Raw genomic sequence first — 11,352 nt, forward strand, 5'->3', positions numbered from 1 at the left:
AGAATATATATTATAGTAATATATAGTAATATGTATAAGTAAATGTATTTCTTCAGAAATTATTTATTGAATACTACTGTGTTTCTGGCACTAGGCTAGGTACAGCATAAATGTCCTTTTTAATTAAAAAAAATCAGTGAGTTCATTTTAGAGGTTGTGAAGGCAGGAGAGGGACGATGAAAGGGCAGTAACATCTACAGATGCCGTGGGGACACTGGTGAACTCTGGCATGGTGGCAGTTTTGAGAGATGGAGCCTCCAGCTGGAAGCCTGAAATCCAGGATCTGTCTGTAGGTCACCCACAGAAACACTGAGTTACGGGGCAAATTTTAACTGTTCTGTGCTTCAGTGTCCCGAATCATGCCTCATCATGACCTCCTTTCAGCCTAAAGACAATAGAGCTATCAATATGAAAAAGTCTTAGAATTACAGGAGCCGACAATGAATTAAGTCAGGGTATTTTTAAACTTTTTGTTGAAGAATTACATGCTGACAAAAATGTGCACATCAGACTAGCAGCATCCAGATCAAGAGATGGACCATTACAAAGCTCCTCTCTGACCCCTCGTAGTCACTACCCACTCCCTCAGGGAAACTCCTCTTCTGGCTTCTAATGGCACAGATTGCTTTTGCTGTTTTTGTGCTTTGCATGCAAAATATACTCTTTTGTGTCTGGCTTCTTTCGCCCAACATTATTTTGTGAGATCCAACCATGTTGGTGAACGTAGTTATAGACTGTGCCTTCTCAGTGCTATATACTGTGTGACTATGTCATAAGTGATGCATCCATTCTACTGTTGAGGTATTGGAGTCATTTCATATATTGCCTTTTAACCATAGAAAAGACCAGAGATTCTCTCTTATCCACAAGGTGGTATCCACAGATGAAATTCACCATCTCCTTTCTACTTTAAATTGGTCTGATCAAAGGAATTTTTTGCTTGTTTTCCTTCCATGTCAGGATTAGAGCTGATTTGACTATGAATTAAGTATTAATAATTTTGACTAGGAATTAGGAAAAGGAGAAGAGGTTAATATGTTGACAGCTGGGTCTAGTGGACTCTTCCTAATTCCAAAGGAAACACACCTGACTTTTGATGGTGACCATTTCTCAAAAGAGGCAGTGTCTTGGGTTTCTTGGAGGGATAACATCCCACACCCAGCCGGTGCTAATCAATATATGGTGACTGATGAACAGAGTGGTGGGTGGGTGTGTGGGAGGGGAGACAGCACCCAAACAGGATACTAAAAAAAAAAAAGGGCACCTGAAATTACCAGTTTAGAAAATAAAACGATGTTTACGTAGAGAATAACACAATTTCTTATTCACACATCCCACCTATGACATTAATGAGAGACTTCACCTATGGCCATATGTCATGTTTTCCACCCCTAGTAGTTGGCAGATTTTTTACTTTGAAGTAGAAGAAGAAGAAAAAAAAAAAGAACCAGAGCTGCCCTAAAAGGAATGAGGAAGTGAGGGCTCCCCAGTGTCTGGCTGGGTGTCCGTGTGACAGCCCGTGATGTTCTTTCCGGTCTCAGTAATATTCTGAATTTCCACCTGCCCGCCCCCTCGCCCTTATAATGCAGGACACGTGAAGTTAGAGCAGTTCCGTCTCCTTCTCTCCACCAGTGGATTAGTACGAGCAGAGTGTCATGCTGTTTCTCCCATTTTCCACAGTTCACCGGAGGTAAAAGAACTCTGGCTGGAGGCCCTCAGAGGGTAAGTACCATAAATTAACATGACAAGAAAATAAGCTGCTAGCAGGTCACTGGTCTTTAAGATCATATCCAAAGAAAACAGCTATGCTGTGGATTATGCAACCAATAGTGTTATAAAGACACTGAACACGGAACGCTTTGCTACAACGTGAAGCCTGCACTTTTTGGGTATAGGAATTCTGTAAATGTTATCTTTGTTTTATGTCTGCTATAAGTAGCATCCTGGGAATAAGTTTTTTCTTTTTTGGGGGCAGATGAGAAAAATCCATGCAAAGCACTTAATATAGTACCTAATGCAGAGCTCTCCAAAAACGTGTTAGTTGTTATTGTAATTGTCATTTAGATGATCTCTTGATGGGACTATAATAAATGAATAACAAAGTTTGGCATGGTGAAGATGTCAGGTTTAAATAATTTAGAAATAAGTGTGTTCAGATGCTGTGCTTAACGGCATAAAACAGCTGGTAACATCTAACTGATTTTAAATGAAAACTTTTCTACCTAATAGTTCCAAACTTTGTGTTTTGGCAAAGTGGCACTGAAATTGGCCAACTCATTATATGTGTCCCTCCTAACTCTTTCTCGTGTGACTTCTTGTAGACAGAGCCAAGGCCACACAGGAGCGAAATTCGTCACTGGACAGTCAGCTCGAACTCTAATGAAGTTGATAGGCAGCTGCAATGTTGTAAGTGCCCCTTTCACATTTACTAATTCAAATTTCTAGAGTCAAGAGTCAAAGATGTTTACCGAATTTAACTTTTTCTTTTGTAGTCAAAAACACTAAATGCCAATAATATGGAGACATTAATTGAATGTCAATCAGAGGTAAGAAAGCAATTTTTAAAACTTTTTATCTGCACTGTGAGAATATGGAAAACTTTCTGTTGTAATTGAATATTGTTCGGATTATTTAGTCATCAGAGTAGAAAATTAACATCATAAATGCAGTAAATTAAACACATTAATGGGGATCTTATATGATGATAATCTAGACTTTAATATTGATTCTAGAAGCTAGAAAAAAATCAGTGGACTCTATTAACTAATTTTTAACATAAATAAAGGGCTGTATGTGTATTTTGTGGGGAAAGACTGGATAGGTTTCTTCAGTCATTGTTTTTAACTAAAATAAATATATTTTTAGGGTGATATCAAGGAACATCCTCTGTTGGTATCATGTGAGAGTGAAGATAGTATTTGCCACCTAATTGGTGAGTTTTGAAAACATACTGGTCTTTTATGTAAGTGCTAACAGCACATATTCTTGGTTTGCAAAACCACAGTTCTTTTCTCTACTAGGAATTTTTTTTTTTATAGTGTTCTTCTAAAGACCGCAGAACATTAACACTTAAATGACAGGCATGCTCCAGCTTACTGGAGCATCAGAGTACTCTAACAGAAAGATCCTTTCTATAGCCAACCCCCCAACTCTCCAAAGGGTTTAGTGGGGTTAACAGATCTCCCAGCCATTTATGTTTTGACAAGGAGAGCATGCATACATATGAAAAATACACAGTGCCTTTTCTGTTTTCTTCCTTCCTTAATGGAGAATAAATCTAAGAGCCCATTGTTGCTGATCTCAAATCTCAAAGAACACACCGTTCACTCTTAATTTTTTTCATAATGCCTTTCATTATAACATAACCCTGATTCAGTTCTCCTGAGCCATAAGGACAAGCCACTTCTCTCTCCAGCCTCTTCTACTTGCCAGTGTACAATGTATAGAAACATATGCCAATGCATTTAGAAAATAGAGCTTTTGTAATTAGGAAAAAAACAAGGAAGGAGAGGGAGAGAGAAAGAAGGCAACTTGTGAGATGCAATAGCCATTGCACACACGTCTTCTGGATTTTGCAAGGATCGAATATCTTGGCAAAGTTTTACTGATAATTCCCAAGTGCCAGGTCTAGGGTCAAGCCTTTCGGAAACAATTTGTGCCCGCCCTGTCCTAAAGCAGCCGCCAGCAGACCCTGAAGGTGACTGCAGACAGACTGAATGATGGAGCTCCCTCTGGTGGCTGTTTGGCACTAGCGTGGCTGCAAAGGTTTAATGGCTAGACCCGCCAAGAGCCTTCAAAATGATCTTGAGCAAGTCACTTCCTCTCCTTCTAAGTTTCGTTTTCTCCACTAGTCAAAGAAGGAAATTAAAATAATCTATTTTAAATCAAAAATGTTGACCACAGTTTTTAAGGTCAATATGTTAAGATGGTCGTTTATGACCTTCGCAGTTAGATTTTTGCTAATTTTCTGTAGCAAACAGCTGGTGAAGTTGATAAAAACAGGAAAGGTGGAGCCTTTGAGGAACCTTGGTGTTGATGTTTAGGGACTGGTTGCCCTGGTAACAATGTGGTTGTTTTTCGGATTGACTTTTCTAGATTAAGATCCACGCCCTTCACTTTCTCAGATTTTCAAAATTATTTCCCCCACATGGCATACCATACATGACATTATGTGGATGACTATATCCATCATCTTATATGGATCTTTGCTATTCATATTTTAATCTGTTTTTTCTCTCTGCCTTGTTTTCTTGGTTGTAGAAATTAAGAAGAGCAAGAAGGTGCTGTTCTGGCCCTTTCACATGAGAAGGCTTTCTCCTTCATCAGATTTTTCTGGGGCTTCAGAGCCAGAGTTGAAAGCGTCACTATTTGATCAGCCCTTGTCAATTATATGCAGCGATGATGACACGCTCCCCAGACCCATTCAGGTAAGTGCTTATTTCCTTGTAAATCTACTTCAGTCTTCTGCCAAATGTGAAAAGTCCTTAGGAAATCTGAATGTCATTCTCGTGCTAACCTTGTTGGGGCCAATCTGTAGTTTTTTCCACTTTTGGAAATGGTGTTTCCACATGTGAGTGCAGTCAGGAGTATATCTGGCTGCTTCCATTCTAGAAATTAGTTCTATTTGCCAATGGGCTCAGAGGGATGGTCCCTCCATCCTTCTGACTTCATGGAGATAAGAATGCTAAAAATGTGTAGCTTCTGAAAAATCAACAGACAGAGATGGGGGGTTGAGTAATGATCAGAAATCCAACGTTTATATGGAATGACTTGAAAGAAGGGAGGCCTGAAATAATTTTAGAATGTGCAAAATTAGAGCTTTCACAATTTACCTCCTCTTAGAAAAAAGGCAGGGTTGAGGGAGACAGTTGATAGCAACTGGACTGAAAGGAAAAACTGTCATTAATAGTCTCTTGTTAAGACTATCTTAGTATCATAAAGAACTAGCTTTTATAGAGAGGATATTTTATGACAGGTAAAGTTAGCTACTGTTCACGTGCACAATTTTAATTCTCTTTCTCCCACCTAGACATAGATTTTCCTGTATTGGTAGTGGGAAAATGTGTCTTCAAACCAAGGGTAACCATTTCCTATTCTCATGCCTCTTTCTTATAGGATATTCTTACTATCCTATGCCTTAAAGGCCCTTCCACTGAAGGGATATTCAGGAAAGCAGCCAACGAGAAGGCCCGTAAAGAGCTTAAGGAGGAGCTCAACTCAGGAGGCATGGTGGATCTGAAGAGTCTCCCTGTGCACCTCCTGGCAGTGGTCTTGAAGGTGAGTTCACAGCATTGGTGCCAGAGAACGTGCCGGCAGGCTCTGACATATTAACTCTCAGGAAATAAGAAATGGGCTCTCCTCCCTACAAATCAACATAAACTGATCTTGGAGTTTAATTTTTTTTTGCTAAGCCTTTTATTTATTTATATAAGTATCTTTGTTTCTATGACCCCAGATTCCAACAGAAAGTGATACATTAAGGTCCCCCAAATTTTGATGAGAAAGGGCACTTCGATTGTGGCCACATCCACACCCCTGAATCAGGTGGCCCCTCGGATGATGGCCTTATTGTGCCTGTCATTAGGAAGCTGCTGAGAGAGATTTCCCCAGACTAATCAAATACAGGAAGGAAGGGGGTGCAGCCTGTGGTAGGAGGAGCATAGGGTTCTTGAGATGGAACAAACAAGGTGAAGACGAAGACACCAGCACATTATATAACACAAACAGGCCAAACCGTCCCCCTTTCATCTCCAGGACTTTCTCCGGAGTATCCCACTGAAGCTGCTTTCATGTGACCTGTTTGAGGAGTGGATGGGTGCCCTGGAGAAGCAGAATGAGGAGGACAGGATCGAGGCCCTGAAACAGTAAGTCCCCAGAATCATTCCCAGAGGCCAGGCCTGCAGAGGCTCCATCTTTCCATTCTTTATATAAGTATTTCATGAAAACTGTAAATGTTTAGGAAATCAGAGTGGAATTGTTCTACTCCAGGAATAAAAATCAGGAGGTACCCTGGAAATTTTGAAAAAGTAGTTTTAGCCAAATGAAAGGAAGCACTTCTTCAAAAGGTAGAAAATGAACTTCAATACTCACAAATCTCAAGACGTGAGGGAGCCTAAAAATATAAGTAGTTCAAGAAGGTGTGAGACAAAATCACAGATGGAAACCAGTTAACCAGCCAAGTGTAGGAATTTGGGTTTATCATTAACCTACATAGATTGGTGTTGTGCAAGATAACAATTCTCCCTTAAAACATCCCTTAAAGCGTAGTAGAGAAATCTGGAAGGGATTGTTTTGTTCATAGAATTCTATAACATATTTCATAGTCTTATAATTAACCAAAATGAAACCTATACAAAAACAAATTCCAGTAACAGCAAAATAATCACATATGTAAATGAAAGTGTGACACGTTAGTGACTAGAGAATCTTAAACTTTCAATCTAACTTTAAAATATCATCACTTTTGCCAAATCCTATGAAAGTCTGTCTATATATTATGATTGTCCCACATAGCTAAATATTTTCAATGAAATATTTATTGAAGACATGAGAGGCTCTGTCCCACATTGAAAATCCTACAATTACCACAATAAGTTTCTACTTAAATACATAAAGCTCTTTCGTAACAGTAACTTACGAGAAATGAAAATGATCCCTGTATTTGAGTCACCATTTCATTTTTTGAAAAACTGAAGCTTTATAAATCTAATTTATTATTGTTAGTACCAGTGTTGCCGTTCAAATGCTGCCTTGATCATATTTATGAACATGCCCTTATAAACTGATTTATTCTCCATAAATATTTCTCAGAATGGTATAAAAATGTGTCATCTTCATCTGATGACCACAGTTCAAAAAAAGGCAAATACTTGTATTCCAAAAAACCAGTCTTGCAGTGTTAGAAACAGAAAGACATTCTACATGGCTAAAGGATTACTCAACAAAATGATTTTCGAAGTGTATTAAACTAGGGAGTCTGTTGCAGGAGTTGAGGCTTCATAATTTAAGATCTATGTGAATAACAAAGGGTTATGTTATTGGGGTCCTAATTTTAGAGACTAGTTTCTGAGGTCTTCAAGATCTCGTGGTTAACCAGTTTCATTCCCTGTCAGTTGCCACTGGAAGTGTCTGTATGAACATTGCACAAGTTACTTGTGAAAATGCACCTTCCTCATTTTAAAGGAAGTCTGGGTTAGGCAGAAACTTTCAACTTGCTACACGAAATAGACCATCAGCCGCCTCCTCTAAAACTGGCTTCCCTGAACTGCATTCCAGGGTTGCAGAAAAGCTCCCCCGGCCCAACCTCCTGCTGCTCAAGCACCTGGTGTCCGTGCTCTACCTGATCAGCAAGAACGCCGAGGTCAACAAGATGGATGCCAGCAACCTAGCTATCTGCGTCGGACCCAACATGCTGGCCCGCGAGGACGACCAAAACCTGTCATTCGAAGCCCAGAAAGACTTGAACAACAAGGTTTGTTCCGGTCTATTTCTGAGAAACCCCCCATTTATGATCTCACCATCTGTTTGCAAAAGCCAAGCAATGAAATGCCTCTGAATTTCTCTGACTGACTCGAGATCATGGTGAAAATCTGAAAGGCAGGTTGCTTGTGTGATCGTTCTGCTCCCTGAGATTCATGCATCTGATGAAACGGAATAAACCCAGGACTGTGTCCTTTGTCATCCTACGAGACAGAGAATAAGTGCTGTAGATTTTACATCACTGTCTCCCAGGATAGAAAGGCCTTTTCATTTTTCTTTCTTTTGCGCGTCACACTGTCAGTCCAACTACCAATTTGGTGAACTTCTCACTTAAATGAAAAATGTAGTTACTTTAAAGATTTTTTTTTTAATTCTCAAATCAAAAATACATGTCTCAAAAATAACTTTAATATAGATGATTGTTACCAGTTTTCTGGATGCTCTTTTCAGACACATAAAAATCTCTAACGCTCAGTTTGGTACCTCCCTGACAGCTGACCCCGACTATGTCCCCATTCTTTCCCCACTCCTCTTAAAAAAAATAAGTAAAGATGTCTTTAAGATGACAACCTGCTAATTTTTCCCCACAGGTTAAGGCATTGGTGGAATTCCTCATCGATAACTGCTTCGAAATATTTGGGGAGAACATTCCGGTACATTCCAGCATCGCTTCTGATGACTCCCTGGAACACACTGACAGTTCAGGTATAGAACATACTCCCGAGAGATTATGACTATGGGGAAAAGTTCATGCCAGTCTGCCAGTCCATGCCAGTAACAAAAATATCTCTGGTATTTGAAACAGAAGTTACCTTCACAAATCACCAAATCAGAGTAGACTTGAGCCCATAGGGAAGTCTTTAGACATGAAAACTTTGCTTTCGAATTTTCCTGCAATATCTCCTCAGGCTGCAGACACTAGTTCCACTTCAGCCTGGAACTTTCCCCCTTCAGCCTGGAACTTTCCCCCTTCCTGTTCTAAATCATAAAGAACTGCTACTTTTACTAGGTTAACTTTAGCTAGAGGGTTGGGGTAAGAAATTGTTGTTTCCACATAATGGAATATGGGTCCATTAAAATGGAATGGTTCCAATAAAATAGCTATCCAAAGGATCAATTTTAAAATTGAAGATCAACAAATTTTCAGTGAGATGCTGTTTTCTCTCTTTTCTCTCTCTCTCTCTCTCATTTCCTTTTCCTATTTCTCTTCTCTACCTCAAAATAATAGATTTGGAAAGAGACAAAATTTTAATGTGGCAAATTTCTTTCATATCAAGCCCCAAAGTAGCTTCATCAGATTACCTAGTGCCATACTTGATGTAAGTAGGGTGAACTGTAGTGAAGTTTGTTTCTAAAAGTAATTGAACAAAAAGCTCAACTGTGTCTTACCTTCCCCCAGACATGTCGACCCTGCAGAATGACTCAGCCTATGACAGCAACGATCCTGATGTGGAATCCAACAGTGCCATCAACTCTCCAAGCAGGCAGCCCCAGGTGCCCTCGGAGACGGCCGCTGGCTTGGAGCCCAGAGGCCCGGAGCACACTTGGGAGCTAGGCCGGGAGCCCATTGTTAGCACTGTAGCCAGGCTGAAAAGTTCTCTGAGTCAACCAGACAGGAGGTACTCAGAACCCAACATGTCATCCTCACGCGAGTGCGAGAGCCGGAAAACAACCCAAAAACTGACGCGAAGTGAGGATGACTTCACCATGGCCCAGGCAGGCTCTCATTTTGAAAGTGAGGAAAGTGAGGACCCATTTCCGGAGGAGGTGTTCCCTGCAGTTGAAGGCAAAAAACAGAGGCCACAGGACCTGAAGCTGAAGAACTGGACTCAGGGTCTGGTGTTACCGTGGGGACTGGTCCCCAAAGCCTTCTCCAGTGGCTCTCTGGATGCTTCCTCTGACAGCTCCCCCATCGCTTCCCCTTCCAGTCTCCAAAGAAATTTCTTTACCAGACATCAGTCTTTCACCAAGACTGACAAAAGTAAGCCCAGCAGAGAAATTAAAAAACACTCCATGTCATTCTCCTTTGCCTCTCACAAAAAAGTGCTGACCAAACCCCCCAGCTTTGGGTCTGGGAAATCCAAAGGCCTTCCCAGAAACCACGTAAAGAAAGATTTGAAGAAAGAAAGCCAACTTGCTGGCCGAATCATCCAGGAAGACTTGTCTGAAATCCACAGCCAAACTACTCTAGACTTTAGTTCCAGATCCTACACCCTCTCCGTGGAGGATGTGTTCCAACTAGTTGACCAGAGAAGCCCTGGAAGTCCGCCATCTTACGAAGAGGCCATTCGGTGCCAGGCATTGGAACTCACGGCCTATGGGAGCCAAACAGTTGGCAGCATGAGGGCCAGGATGCTCAGCCAGGACACCGGACTACCCCCTCTTCTGCCTCTTCACCATGGGGGGGATTCCAGAAATATACGCAGTCCAGAGCCGCTTGATGGGCACAGGACTGAGAGTTGGAAACAGAGCAGGACTGTCTGTACTTCTGTGGAAACAGTAGGGCAAGTGACTGTCCCAAGGAGGCCTCAGCTGCACCGGCTAAGAACCGTGTCCGAGTCAAAACAGAAGACCAAGTGGGACTACCTGGTGCGGCGATGTAGTCAGCCGGTCTTTGAGGCTGACCAGCTCCAGTATGCTAGAGAATCCTACATTTAGGAAGGCAGGCCAGACACCATCCCCCAGCTGGTGGTATCTCTGTAAATGCACGACTGTAGAAAGAACTGCTTTGAGACTCTATTTTCAAAAAAGTCAAGAATAAGCTCCTTTAGAAAAGTTGTATAGAGCCCACCTCAAAGAGGATAGTTCCAGGAGGCACTCAGATGGTGTCTGTGTTTACCTGAATTTGGGCGACATGTAGCAAATGTATAAAATGTATTCTAGACAAGGTGTTTGGTGCAAAGATGTCCACATAAGTATGTGTATATATTTGTTTGTGACCTGAGGGTCAACTGCATTGCTGTTCTCTGCCTCCTGGGGTGCTTTTCTACTGCTTAGTGTTTAAAAATAATTGTTTCTTTTTTTATGTTGCCTCAAATGTCATGACAATTTTCACATTTTCCAGAAACTCCATTGAAAGGAAAATGTTTAAATCTCGTTAGAAGTTTACTCGAATTAGCAGCTTTGTGATAACTAATCACCATAGTAAGAAGACAAAGACTGCAAGGAATAGAGTTTGGGGTTTAGAGTTATTAAAGGCATTGCAAACTCCAGTAAAAGAAAAGTATGGAAAATACTTAAATATGTCCTTTTAATCATCTAACTTTAAATTTGGGCAGATTAGTAAAAATGCATTATGTCAATATTGCACTTTGAGTTTCTTTGTAGTTCAATGATGTCTTCTCCAATAGTGTGGAGGAAATTACTTTATATGTGTTGGAGGTTCTATGTAAGACTTCAGTGTAATTTCACTACAATAAATTGCCTTCCTTATTTCAAAGTAAAAAGGTTCATTCTTTACTGACATGTTGCTTCCTCTCCCTCGGTTCACAGAAACCCACCGAGAAAATCATTCACACGTTGGTTCATTCAACAAGTAGTTATTGAATACATATTCATTATTCTAGATTAATAGGCAGGCTGGGGATCTTGTGTTAAGGAAGAAGAGACAATCCCTCTTCTCCAGAAGTTTGCAAAACCATAAAAATGTACCCACTTTAAGCCATTTTTTCAGCAAACAGTCACTCAGAGGCCAGAAAATGTAGTATGCAAACACAGGGTAATATAGCAAATACAATATTTCCTGTTATTAGTAAAGTAAATTTTTCAGTACTTTTACAAATCTTATTTTTATGATGCTCGGTTTGCTTATTAGGAAACCTAATGGTAAAATGTTTGTCCTATGTTAGAACTTTAATGCTCAATGATTAAGAT

The 11,352-nt window shown here is 40.5% G+C and overlaps 1 protein-coding gene across 1 annotated transcript; it reads left to right on the forward strand.

Moving 5' to 3' along the window:
- Positions 1-1,524: 1,524 nt before the first annotated feature.
- Positions 1,525-10,918, forward strand: TAGAP (T cell activation RhoGTPase activating protein). The gene is made up of 10 exons (XM_058534060.1): positions 1,525-1,722; positions 2,322-2,406; positions 2,493-2,546; positions 2,866-2,932; positions 4,261-4,427; positions 5,116-5,277; positions 5,755-5,864; positions 7,276-7,471; positions 8,070-8,184; positions 8,879-10,918. The coding sequence occupies exons 2-10, from the start codon at positions 2,380-2,382 to the stop codon at positions 10,135-10,137; spliced, it is 2,157 nt and encodes a 718-aa protein (XP_058390043.1). The 5' UTR covers positions 1,525-1,722; positions 2,322-2,379; the 3' UTR covers positions 10,138-10,918.
- Positions 10,919-11,352: the final 434 nt, after the last annotated feature.

Source organism: Diceros bicornis, chromosome 39 (genome assembly GCF_020826845.1).
Source record: "Diceros bicornis minor isolate mBicDic1 chromosome 39, mDicBic1.mat.cur, whole genome shotgun sequence".
Taxonomy (NCBI): domain Eukaryota; kingdom Metazoa; phylum Chordata; class Mammalia; order Perissodactyla; family Rhinocerotidae; genus Diceros; species Diceros bicornis.

Coding starts and splice junctions, on each gene's coding strand:
- TAGAP (XM_058534060.1), top strand. CDS start 2,380: ATGAAGTTGATAGGCAGCTGCAATGTT. Junction 2,547..2,865: donor TAATTGAATGTCAATCAGAG/GTAAGAAAGCAA, acceptor ATATATTTTTAG/GGTGATATCAAGGAACATCC. Junction 5,865..7,275: donor AGGATCGAGGCCCTGAAACA/GTAAGTCCCCAG, acceptor ACTGCATTCCAG/GGTTGCAGAAAAGCTCCCCC.